This window comes from Lolium perenne, chromosome 7 (assembly GCF_019359855.2).
Source record: "Lolium perenne isolate Kyuss_39 chromosome 7, Kyuss_2.0, whole genome shotgun sequence".
NCBI classification, from domain to species: Eukaryota; Viridiplantae; Streptophyta; class Magnoliopsida; order Poales; family Poaceae; genus Lolium; species Lolium perenne.
In genome coordinates this window covers 28,343,162-28,356,309 of record NC_067250.2, presented here as the reverse complement: position 1 = coordinate 28,356,309, position 13,148 = coordinate 28,343,162, and the positions used below count along the sequence as shown (strand labels likewise).

General features: G+C 45.7%; 2 protein-coding genes, 1 long non-coding RNA gene and 1 pseudogene across 3 annotated transcripts; 2 read left to right on the top strand and 2 right to left on the bottom strand.

The window, feature by feature from the left end:
• Positions 1-1,111: 1,111 nt before the first annotated feature.
• Positions 1,112-4,476, bottom strand: LOC139829716 (protein SRG1-like). Its single transcript, XM_051348601.2, has 4 exons — positions 2,658-4,476; positions 2,319-2,578; positions 1,897-2,227; positions 1,112-1,806 (listed from the first exon to the last, which is right to left on the bottom strand). Exons 1-4 carry the CDS (start codon positions 2,889-2,891, stop codon positions 1,564-1,566), a joined length of 1,068 nt encoding a protein of 355 aa, XP_051204561.1. The 5' UTR covers positions 2,892-4,476; the 3' UTR covers positions 1,112-1,563.
• A 1,578-nt stretch (positions 4,477-6,054) lies between these two features.
• LOC127317993 (protein SRG1) lies at positions 6,055-7,631 on the top strand. Its single transcript, XM_051348604.1, has 4 exons — positions 6,055-6,324; positions 6,391-6,650; positions 6,743-7,070; positions 7,165-7,631. The coding sequence occupies exons 1-4, from the start codon at positions 6,091-6,093 to the stop codon at positions 7,405-7,407; spliced, it is 1,065 nt and encodes a 354-aa protein (XP_051204564.1). The 5' UTR covers positions 6,055-6,090; the 3' UTR covers positions 7,408-7,631.
• A 1,133-nt stretch (positions 7,632-8,764) lies between these two features.
• On the top strand, positions 8,765-10,325 carry LOC127317994 (protein LATERAL BRANCHING OXIDOREDUCTASE 1-like; annotated as a pseudogene).
• A 335-nt stretch (positions 10,326-10,660) lies between these two features.
• LOC127317995 (uncharacterized) lies at positions 10,661-11,088 on the bottom strand. Its single transcript, XR_007861606.1, has 2 exons — positions 10,877-11,088; positions 10,661-10,775 (listed from the first exon to the last, which is right to left on the bottom strand). It is a non-coding gene; the product is annotated as an uncharacterized lncRNA (long non-coding RNA).
• Positions 11,089-13,148: the final 2,060 nt, after the last annotated feature.

The window sequence follows — 13,148 nt, the reverse complement described above, 5'->3', positions numbered from 1 at the left end:
GTGGAACCCCAAGAGGAAGGTATGATGAGCACCGCAGGAAGTTTTTCCTCACTAAGAAACCAATGTTTATCGACCAGTAGGAGAAAACGTTCTCTCCCGAGGTGTTGCGAACCAACTCGTGGCAGGGCGCACTGCCGGCGTCAGCAGCAACGTGGAGACCTGCACACAAACAACCAAGTACTTTGTCCCCAACTTTCAGCGAGGTTGTCAAGCTCACTGGTTTTGCTGAAAAAAAAGGATAAAACGAACCGTGTGGAAAAAGAATTGTTTGCAGAGAACAGAACAGAAAAATAATGTAGAAGATTGCAATTAAAAGAAGAAGGACCGAAGTCCACAGTTCAATAGAGGCGCCTCCCCAATAAAATAAATATGCCGGGTAAACAAATTATGGATGGAAAATTGACAAACAGAGATTCTACGCTAATGGTTGGTGCAGAATAAATGCTATGAAAGTATGCGGATATTACAACAATATACATAGACCGTAATCATACTGCATCCATGACTAATAATCCAACTACTGAAATTATATATAAATTTATAATCTTATATCAGCAGTGAACGCCATCCGCAAAGGCTCATTATCGAGCAGGATTGGGGCGATTGGTGGACAAGCTCCAGCTCGTGCACTTGGAGCACACCGCAAGTGACATCCTGAGGACACAAGGGGGCGGCTGACAAGGGGATGGCCGCAGACATCTTGTGCTCCTTTTTATCTCTAGTAGTTTCGCTTTATGTTGGCTAGCATCATATATCGTACTATTGCTACCGTAAGGGCTTTATTAATTTAAAGCTGGGGAATTATTTGACTTTAATTTAATCTTTTTTATAAATTTTCTTATTTAAAAAAACCATCACACTTAATTTGGAACAGAGGGGTACCGTCTTAACTAAATCATCTGTTTTCAATTTGCAATTCCAAAATCGTCTGAGATTTGGATGGTTCCGTAGCTGACAAAATCCGGTTTGTGACCGCCTCAAATTACTGTCTGGAAATATTTCCGGCACCTCTAAAATCATTGAAACTTCCAAAGTTTCAGTAATTTGTGTTTTCCGTATTGGCCAGAGGACTGAAATGACTATAACTACTCACGTCTTGATCAAAAATTGATTGAAAGAGAAAACCAAGGCCACCATAGGTACAAAAAAAAAAACGTGACATTTGTGGAGTACAGTGTGCCAGCATGCTTGTGCCACAACCCGCAGTCAACATGACACTACCACTTGAAAATCGCAAATAATAATTCTACCGGTATACCACTCTACGAACGAGGAGAAGATCACGAAATGTGCATCTTTCTGGGTTCTGCTACAGTATTTTCTGTCGCGTTCCATTTCTTAACAATAATGGACCAAATGTTGTGTGCAGTGACATGGATTCAGTCATCTATTTTCTTCTGCCATTGGCAACCTTTGGCTTCTGCATTTGTGGCTTGTAATCCCAGGGTTATGCTTATTCTCGTAGAAACAAGTTAACCCAAACTTCAATATAAATGGGATTTTTCCCCACCATATTCACCCCTTACTGAAGTTTATCTGTTTTTTTAACCAAAGCCACCGTACTTATATCTTTAATGAATCGACAACTCTCTCTCCTCGAGTGAAATGTTCATAGTGCGCGACTAGGAAGTCCTTGTTCTTCATTTTCCTGTATCGCGCTGGCTGCTCCTCGTTCAACATATCAGCTATTGGTCCAATCTCTTTCTCAGGATCCATACCATAGAACACGGCCACCGAGATCCTCTCTTTCTCAGCATTTGTCACAACCCTGTGCACTGGACCCCTGAAGACCCCGTTGGTCATTATCTGTGACAGAAACAGGCAACAATAAACTTTAGCACATCTGAATCCTCACAAAACATAGGAGAAATTTATTTGAGGTTCAGAGATAGCTACCTCCATGGTAACACCAACGTTGATCAGCAAGGTGTAGTTAGATACAGTTGGGACATTGTACCACGTTCCATCTCTAAGAACTTGCAGTCCTTGGACATCTTTATCCATGAGAAGAACAGTAAGAGCAAAGACATCAGAGTGAGGCTTGATGCCCAACACAAGATCAGGTCTTGGACATGGAGGATAGTAATTGAATCTAGCATAAGTTAGAGCCTTGTCGCTGAACTGGTTAACGAGGCAATCTTCATCTATCTCCAGTAGCCTGGCCATTGCCCGAAGGATGTCGTCTTTGATTCTCTTGCTCTTCAATGTGTACTCGTGTAGAACATCCCTGCAATCATCACCATGGCAAATTAACTCTATTGTGCAAAATTGACAGCAAAGCTAGATCTATATGAACACATGTATCACTGATAGATCACCTGAAAGATTCTGGACGTATGGGCCAATGGTCAAGGTTTCTCTCGTCCTCTGGCTCAACTTTGAGATGCAGTCGATCGGACCAGTCCAGTCTTTGATTTGGAGTTTTCACCTGGTCATTTCCATACCCTTCCATCTGGAAATGTTTCCCATCTATTAGGTTACTGTACTTCCTTTTCTCTTCAAGCGGTAGGAGAAAAAAATCCCTTGATGCAGTCATCACAAAATCCATTAGAGAGGCCTCCATTCCATGGTTGGAAACCTTGTCACGAAGGCTAATGAGTGTTAAAGAAAAACAACTGCTCCATGAGCAAAAATGTAGACACACAAGTAAGGCTCACCTGGAAAAATCCCCAAGTCAGCAACGCTGACCGCAGCTTGGCGGCTTCATCCGCATCGTTGGATGCTGACAGCAGGCCGAGATCGATCATTGGAATGGGCTCTGGCATCTCGGTACCAGCCAGGTTCCTACCAAGCGGTTCTTCCTCTCTAAGCAAGTACCTGCTTGGTGGTTCCTGCACGGTGGAAGCCAGTTGCTGCACAGAGTTTGGCAGCCTCCATGACTCATCAGCCATCAGAGCTCTTGGATATTTCTTGGGAGGATCCTGGTCTGCCCTCTCTTTGGTTGTTGTGCTCTCTTGCAGGAAGAGGCTGCAGTAAGCAAGATGAAGTTGTCTTCTTCTCCGTCCGCACAGTCATCAGTGAGTAGACCAGCCACCAACCGCTAGAACTAAAACTAAAAAAAATCAGAAGATAATGCACATGATGGAAAAGTTTTTTTCTCAGGGTGGAACCTTTTTTTTCCCTAAAGCAGGCGTCTAAGTGTGTATTATTTGCAATAGAAGAAACGCGAAGAAAGCACATGAGTACATAAGGTCAGGTCGCCAAATGACAGGAAAGAAAATCACAAAACGCAGCACAAAGAACAAGATCTGGAAAAAGGAAAAACTAATATATATGTTAGAGCAAGCTATATACGAGGGCAGAGATAGCAGGTTGTCCATAGTGGGACTAGATGCCATGTGGTACTCCTATTGATTTCCACATCCTGGCCTACCAAGATGTGCACATAAAAAGAAGTGGACAAAAGAGCAGCGTATATTATGCACCTGAAAGTCAAGATATTCCTTTGTGACTAATGGCTGACGTTTGCATCCCAGGCCAATAAAACTGTGAAATTTTTTCGACGGAAGGCTCGAAATGAGCCCGGTTTTGAATTAACGAAGTCATCAACCGGCCAGGAGTTACACCACGACATACAACACACACTCGAAACGCAAACCGAAAACTAACAACAAAAGACAACATAGAGAACGCCACCTAGCGCCAGGTTGAGGGAGCCTTGTCTTCTGTTGCACCGGAGCGAGCACGTCCTTGCCCACGCCAAGAAACCTCCTACGCATGAACACAACAGCTCAAGGGGGACTCGACGACGGGCCAGCAGCCTAGCAGAACTTGAGGATCCAAAGGAGAGGGGGTCTTGTGACGACACCTCCAAGAAGGTGCATGGCGCCCGAATGCGTCATCGTCGTCGGCAGAGATCGAGGTCCTGCAAAGCTTTCACCCAGACCCGAACCACCACCCCCCGAGCTCGGGTTAGGCCCAGACCAGAAGCACAACATCTTCCAATGGCATTGGGATAGGCACATCGGCTAAGACTACAACCAGACGTCGACCTAGCAAAGCCCCCCAAGGCACTAGGCGAGCCGTCAGCTACCGAGTCAAGGCCGTGTATAAGCAGCCAGACCGATAAGGTGAGAGGGCTGGGACACCAACGAGAGATCAAATGGTGATCCACAAGACACTACAAGAGAAGCTTGCCCGAAGCGGGGCCACCAAGATTAGCGGGTTGAGGCGGAGGGACGAAATCCATCAACTTGAAATGGAGGATCAACATCGGGATGCCTTCAACAAGGGAACGACACCTGATAGGTGACGCCGTCACCGGCAATGGCAAGGCCATGCGTAGCTTTCGCCTTATCCCACCGGGTCAAAATCTGGAAGTCGTCGCGAGGACGCGGAGCAAACAGAACGGAACTCCTACCGGACCTCCAACCCAAGCCACACTAAAACCTAGCCCCAACTAGATTCACCCACAAGAAGGGCACAAAAGCTGGTAGGCCAAGCCTGGCCAGACGCGGAACCAGACGTCGCTCGACGTTGGATTGGCGGCACCACGACGGATGCACCACCAGCATGCCAACACCTGCGGCAGCGCGACCCAAGTAGATCGGAGGGAGGGACCGAAGCCGCAAGAGCAGTTGCAGTACGGAACATCCTGCCTACCCCGGCGAGCACGCGCCGGCTTAGGAACCCTATCCCAGAAAAAGCCGGCCAGGACGTTGCCCAGCGCAGCGTCCGAGTGTCGAGAGCCCTCCGCAAGAACCAGGAAGACACCGCACAGACGGGCTACGATGATGCCAGATCCGCGAATGTGGCCACCCCCGCATCCGAGGGCCTCATCGCCCGTCACGGCAGAAGGGAAATCCAGCTAGGCCCTCCAAGGCCCAGATCCGGGCCCACAAACCCAGATCTGGCCGGAACCCTAAGGCTCAAGCCCATGGCCGACGGCGGCCAGAGCAGCACCGTGGCCACCAGCAGCCATGCCTGGCGCGCGGGAGGAGGACGGCCAGAGGCGCGACGAGGGGCGAAGAGGCGCCGCCGCGACCGCACGCTCCGCCGCCCGCGACCTCGGCCGGAGCCGGTGCCGGTGCCGGTGCCGGTGCCACCGCGCTTCAACGCTGCGAGGAAGGGGCCACCCCGGGCCTCGAAGCACGCGGAGAAGAGGAGCTCCGCCGCCGGCGGCACCACGCAGGCTTTGCCCGGCGCCAACGGCGGAGGCAGGGGAGGAGGGGGAGGTGGCGGCAGTTGGCTGGGGAGGAGGGGACGCCCCAGTCGCCTCGGGGTGGCGACGGGAGCGATCAATGGTGGACCTTCTCGTCATCTCATAAAACTGTGAAATCAGCGTAAGGGAGTTCAGTACCAAGTACCAGCACCAGTAAGCAGCAACCATGGCTGATGCAGAACCATGGAAGACAGTCAAGATACCCCCAATCGTGCAAGAGCTTGTGACTAGCATCCAGGAGCCATCGAGTCTGCATGTGATTCCTGAGCAAAACCGTGCAGCCCTGGTTGGTTCTGAGATGCTTGACCCCATACCCATCATTGGTCTCAGCCCTAGTTTGATTGAAACTTAAAATGCCTTTTTTGATATTTTTTAAATGAGCTACATGTAGCTCGGGCTACATTTGTGGTATCCGAAAATAAGCTAATAAAAAACGGAGTGGGGGAAGCAGAGGTAAGTTATTCATGGTGGGAGTAGATGGCATGTGAACCATGTGATACCCATAATTAGGGCATTGATTTCTACAGCCTGATCTACCCACCTGTGCACATAAAAATTGTCATTTTTTTTCCGCGAAAACGCAAAAGCAATGCGTTTCGATGCATTGATAGAAAAGAAGGTTATATGTACAAGTCATACAACTCGAGAGGACACACCCCGCCATACAACTCGACCCAAGAAAGAGGACCTATCCTAGGGGAGGAGTTGGCGAACACCTCAGGCCCCGCGTCCGCCCATTGCCGCGCTTCAGAACAAATTTCGTTGAACAGACGTGCGTTGTCATCTTCTATAGAAGTGGACAAAAGAGCAGCCTATATTATACACCTGAAAGTCAAGGTGTGACTAATGGCTGACTTTTGCATCGCATTCCAATATAACTGCACCAACAGCATAAGGGAATTCCAGACCAACATCAGTAAGCAGCAACAATGGCTGATGCAGAACCATGGAAGACCGTCACGATACCCCCAATTGTGCAAGAGCTGGTGACTAGCGTGCAGGAGCCACCGAGTCGGTATGTGATTCCTGAGCAAAACCGCGCAGCCCTGGCTGGTTCTGAGATGCTTGATCCCATACCCATCATTGATCTCAGCCGGCTGTCTAGTAACGCTGATGAGGTTTCCAAGCTGCGGTCCGCCTTGGAGAACTGGGGCCTATTCCTGGTAAACTTTTCTCGCAGATTTCTTTGTGTTATTTTATAACGAGATTTCTGATCAATCTTCCTGAAGGCTGTTGGACATGGAATGGAGCCAGGTTTTCTTGGTGAGGTGATGAAAGTGACTAGAGATTTTTTCAAGCTACCACTAGAAGAGAAGCAGAAGTACTCAAACTTGGTGAATGGTAATGAAGTCAGGATTGAAGGTTACGGGAACGATATGGTCGTATCAGAGAAACAGATCCTAGACTGGTGTGACCGCCTCTACATCATAGTGGAACCCGAGTCTCGAAGAATCGACAGTTTGTGGCCAACACAGCCTCCTTCTTTCAGGTAACCTTACCTTTCAGGCCTTTACTACAGTACATATGCGTGTCAACTGATAAGTAGCCACCACAGTCATCTGATTGTTGAGATTTCTGCAGAGATGTTCTGAGTGAGTACACGGTCAGGTGCCGGAATATCGCCAACCTTTTCCTGGAGAACTTGGCCAAGCTTCTCAATTTACGCGAGGACTACTTCGTGGACATGTTCGACGAGGATTCCTTGACATACGCCAGGTTTAACTACTACCCTCACTGCCCCAAACCGGACCACGTCCTCGGCATGAAGCCTCATACTGATGCCTCGGTGATCACAATCGTCTTCATCGATGATAACGTCAGTGGGCTCCAGCTGCAGAACAACGGTGTCTGGTACGATGTACCCATCGTTCCGAACGCACTGCTCGTGAACGTAGGAGATGTGATGGAGGTACATGCTTATAAGATGTTTTAAAGTTACAAGATCTTGTATTATGGACTGTTAATTTGAGCTGTGAATCTCTCTATTCATCTGATCCATGCAGATAATGAGCAATGGGTTCTTCAAGAGTCCAGTTCACAGGGTAGTGACCAATGCAGAGAAAGAGCGGCTGTCGTTGGTGATGTTCTATACGATGGGCCCAGAGAGGGAGATTGAGCCATTGTCAGAGCTGGTGGATGAGAAGACACCCGTGCGGTACAGAAAGATAAAGACTAATGATTACATAGCAACACTATTTGAAACTTTTGCAAGAGGGACGCTAGCCATCGATGCAGTGAAGATCTGAGTGCAACTCTGAAGTGCAGAAGATTGATTAGCTGCATGGTGAAGTTTCTTCCGTCAATCTTTATTTTCTTATGGGACTGGTTTATGCTTCAACTTAATGGATAAAAGTGTGCTAAGGTGTATTCATATATATGGACACTTTGTATGATTGTATCATCCAAGGACATGTACGAACAACTTTGTATGTCTTTTAGTTCAAGTGTTTCCCCCTTCTAGTTTCTTTTACATTTCGGATTACTGAAGTACGTTCTGTCCCATTGGTGCCTTCCATGTTTTCCTGATGTTATCGCTAGTGGTTAAGGATGGTATACTCATTTTGAGCACGCTGATTAAGACAAACTCAACTTTCTAGGTCTCTATATATTCATCTTGCCATGCCTTTCGATTGCTTCAGTAACAATACTAAAACTAACCTCAGAAATCACCTTATTTCAAAAGTGAAAAACAACCAAGGAGATAAACCAGACTAAGGTCATAGAAATGACTGTAAGAACTGTGTATAGTTGACCAGGGGCGAGAAATCTTGCCCACTGGCACATCAATCGCAAGGCTTTGGTAATTATCAGTGGGAATCCAATCCTGGTTCCCAACTGAAAAAGGTTTATTATGTGGAGTAATGGAATAGGGTAAACATTCAGCAACTACAAATTACATACTTGTTATATGCAGATTTAGTGCTCCCAAGCTTTACCACTTTTGCCCCAAATTTTGCAGGCATAGTATTGCAGCATGTATATGTGTGATATATGTAAATAAAGATACATATAGGTTTTATGTATTCAGTGATATATATAAATAAACAATAATATGCTAGCGCTTGGTATATGTGATTTCTCGTTGTGAATAACAGAATATGTCTCTTTCCTATATCAACCCTGTTTGTTGGCTTAGAAAATTGTGCTCTGTAAGTTGTCGCATATCTTACATCCCAATACATCATTCTGGAATGTGTAAGCAATGGATGCAGAGGATCTAGTTTGCACTCCATTTATACTTATCGTAGTATCTGCTGGTGTCAGAGATAACAAAGTTCACAAGGAAGTGCCTCCAGCTGTGCAAGCAAAGTTCAACAGCTATTAATATTTTTTAAGGTGTAAATACTTATTCTTTTAAGCAACAGCGATGTATTATTTTAAAAAAGGAACCTAACAGAAAAAAAAATTATAGAAGGGAGAAAACATCTGAACTAAGAGAAACATGAAGGCGTCCGTATAGGGCATGCATTACTCAATATTATGCTACACATGTCATCCCCTTCCCGGTTTGTACTTACTAATTGAAGCGTGGGACAAAAACAAAGATAAGAAAACAAAGTCAGAATCATGATTTCCATAAAGAGTCCCAGAGAATCACAAAAGAGTATCAAAATCCATGACCATAAAACTGCCGAGGTGGAATAAGGGAGCCCAAAACCAAGAGCACTAACAACTAACAAGCAACCATGGCTCATGGTCAGCCATCGAAGATAGTCAAGATACCCTCGATTGTGCAAGAGCTGGTGGCCAGCGTGGAGGAGCCACCAAGCCAGTACGTCCTTCCTCAGCAAGACCGTCCTTCAGTGGCTGGTTCCGAGATGCCTGAGCCCATCCCCATCATCGATCTCAGCCGCCTGTCTGACTCTGACAACAGTGCCGATGAGACTGCCAAGTTGCAGTCCGCCTTGGAGAACTGGGGCCTCTTCCTGGTAAATTTTCTTGATTACTTTCATTGAGTCATTTTAATAAACCATACAAGGATTTCTGATCGATCTTTCTTCAGGCTGTTGGACTGGCATGGAACCAAGTTTTCTTTGTGAGGTGATGAAAGTGACTAGAGAATTTTACAAGCTCCCACTGGAAGAGAAGCAGAAGTACTCAAACTTTGTAGATGGCAAGGAGTTCAGAGTGGAAGGATATGGCAACGACATGGTCATATTAGAAAAGCAGACCTTGGACTGGTGTGACCGGTTCTACCTCGTAGTGGAACCTGAGTCTCGGAGAATCTATACCCTGTGGCCAACACAACCTCCTTCTTTCAGGTACCTTTAAGGCTCTTACTAGGATCAATTCGCATGATAAACGAACATTCGAGTTTGATCATTCATATTTCTGCAGAGATATTATGTGCGAGTACACAGCCAGGTGCAGGGAGATCACGAACCTTGTCCTCAAGAACGTGGCCAAGCTCCTCAATTTACATGAGAACTACTTTGTCAACATGCTCGACGAGAATGCCACGACCTATGCCAGGTTCAACTACTATCCTCATTGTCCCAAGCCGGAGCAAGTCTTTGGCCTGAAGCCCCATTCCGATGCCACGGTGATCACAATTGTCTTCATTGACGATACTGTCAGTGGGCTCCAGCTGCAAAAAGAGGGCTTCTGGTATAATGTACCGATGGTTCCAAATGCATTAGTTGTGAACATGGGAGATGCAATGGAGGTACATGTGTGCACAAAGTTGCAAACATTGTTTGATCTAGTATTGTGGACAGTTAATTTAAGCTGTAATTCTCTCTATTTCCTCTGATGCATCCAGATACAGAGCAATGGGTTCTTCAAGAGTCCGGTTCACAGGGTTGTGACCAATGCGGAGAAAGAGCGGCTGTCGGTGGTGATGTTCTATTCGATGGACCCGGAAAGGGAGATCGAGCCAGCGGCAGAGCTGGTTGATGAGAAGAACCCGAGGCGGTATAGGACGATCAAGACCAAGGACTACTTAACAGAAATCTCCAAAACTTTTGCCAGAGGGACACTAGCAATCGACACCGTTAAGATCTGAATGCGATTCTGAAGCGCAGAGGATCCGGTTGATTAGCTGTTGGGTGTTGGGTGAATTTCCTTCTGTTGATGTTTCCTTTCTTATGATTTTCCCACATGCCGTATATGAACAACTTTGTATGTCCTAACTGTGATTTTGAAGTAGTTTTCATTGTATAAGGTGTCTTCCTAATTATCTCCTAATGTCAGCGCTATTTGCCAAAATGGTGGACTTCGTAGCTACATTCCAACTGGCAGCACCGCAGGATCCGTCATCACTGGAAAAAAACAACATTATACCTGACAGGGTCCCTCGTCATCAGGAAAATCAGCAAATAAATGAAACCAGTCTAGTACGGTGTAGTATGCAATTTTGACTTTTGGCCAGCCGAAACTGAACCTAGACAGCTCATGTGCTACTGGGTTCAGTCTGAGAGAATCTTAATTGGGAAAATTCACACGAGAAATTTACATAGACCACAGCGGCCTGAATCAAAATCAAGTTCTCAACCGGAATATAAAAACTGCATTATGTGTGGAAAATAAATAGCATGGCGCATACAGACATAGTACCTCCCTAGTGATTTATCCCCAATCATGAATCGGGAAAAGTAGCGTGTTGTCAAATTCACTAGTAGTACCAACATAAGAGAAAGCTTTTTATGCGATATCTCGATCGGAATTTCTCGAAGTGGCTGACATAATGATGATGGGCATAATCGGACTTGTTACCTCAAGGTCGAGATCGGGAGAGACACTGTGTCTCGGAGATGTGATCCAGTGTCCCCACCGCAGGAGTCCCTCGACGAGTCCGGCAGGACACTCTCCTCGCCATCCCGTCCACCGCGGCCGTCCCGTGCCTCCGCAGATCCACCGTCGACCAGTCGTCGAAGACTCAAAGGAATCAACTGTGTATTCGGGGCATGGCTGGATGCGTCCAAATGTTCTACTACCTCTGTCTATTTTTAGATGTCCAAAATTTGTCCAAATTTAAATGTATCTAGACACTCTTTAGTGCATAGATACATTCGAATTTAGACGAACCTTCCGACATTTATTAACGAACGGAGTAGTTTGAATACGTGTAAATATTAAAAAAAGTCTTCAATTAAAAAGCTGTGTTTAAAAATGTTTTGAAAAGGAAATAAAATCAGGAAAATTCCGAAGAAAATCTACCTAGAAGGTTCGGGAACCTTCCTAAAACTGCTAAAAAATCAAAACAGCTGGCCCACCTATGGCGCTAAACGGGCTTGCCCATGTCACTACCCTATGTGGGCGGAACCGATACATACACGCGTTGAGCATAAAATAGGATCTGCCACTTACGACTCCATTGCACTTTTAAAGAAAGAAATATGAAAAGGTCTAGCTAACACGATTCTCCCACTTCGCGGTCCTCCTACGGGTGTTTGTACGTGTGTCCACCGCAACAAAAAGAAAAATGGGGACGAGGATGAGAGATGGAGAGACACAAGAGGCATGGGGGGTCCAAATTTCCTTTGTTTTTAAACGTATTATGGCATGTTTGTGCAAGTTACAAATTTTTTTCATATCCAAGCCCCTAACGATATCTTCGAAGCAAAATCACGTGTTGATAGGTTTTGGATACTTTTTTTACTTCCAAAACTACCACAAATGGGCTTGGGTTTTTTTGTAAGTGTGCCTGTCTAGACAAATTGATAACCAATTGGACATATATTACTAGTGTAATATGTCATCCTAGCCGTTACGAGTACTAGCACTATGCGGGCTCGAGGTACGTGATGCACTACTAGTAGCCGTGCGCATTAATTGTGCGCCACTAGTAAGTGGGCACTATGCATGTTCGTGCCTCGGCCCAAAATATTAGACTAGTCATAGTGGGAAGTAACATAGAGTAGTAACATGCACATGTTACTACTCTATGTTACTACCTTCATAGTGGTTAGTAACATCAAAGTAGTATCATATATGTCTTCATTAATTAGCTTATAGACTCATTGTATCTTGAGAAGTGTGATGTTACAGTAACTAGCTATGTTACTCCATCCTCCTCTTTCCTCATTTACTCACGGCCACATAAGCAAATTTACTGAGTTGGACACTTAGTACTAGTGAAGTTACTCCCACTATGAGTAGTCTTAGTAGTGTGTGCACTTAAAACCTACGCCACATGTAAGTTACTAGTAGTAGGGTGCATCCAAAACCTTATGATACCGATACATTCTGGCCATGTGTGCATCTAGGTCCCATATTTTAGTGGCGTGAACCGATAGCTTCATGATTGGTCTGACATTGTGGTGTCGATTGGGAAGGCCGCCGCATGGCGGTTATGCCCGTCACGACGTACCGGGCTGGGTGGGCTTTGAGTGTGGGTTTGGCCGTCACGGATCCTTGACGGGATGCTCAAATCGTCAGCCTGGCCATCCGTGACGCGAGGTTTCCCACGCAATACCAAACTGCCAGTATCACATGTTCGTGACGGTTTTTGGATATTCGCTAACAAAGTAAAATCGTTAACTAAACCCGAACTGGTTATAGTGATTTCTTGAACTTGCTTGAGTATTATTCCTAGTCATGGCTGGTAGTGCCGTATTATGGGTCCCTGCCTGCCATGACCACTTCTTCTTATGAGCCTCCTTCCACACCATCTATTTACTTGCTAGGTTTGTAGAAGTACGGCAAATGAAAAACGATCTGATGGTGTCTATGCAAACTAGGAACGGTCTCCCGTCGGTTGCTTGTAGGGCTAAAGTATAAATTAGGCCTTGCGTATGCTTTTGTCTGCAGTATTTTCGCTAGTTGATTGTTATGTTTGACCATTCGGGGATATTATGTAAGTATTGAGCATGTGATCTGTTTGTAGTTTTTTTATTCGGTACTAATTTGATACTAATTTGATTATGCTATCATGGCACACTGATCATGGAATAATCAATACGAATGCATAGCGGGTATTTGGACAGCTAGTTTGGGGCCTCACGATGATCATACACAAAGACTTAACTCTAGTAACATGAACTTC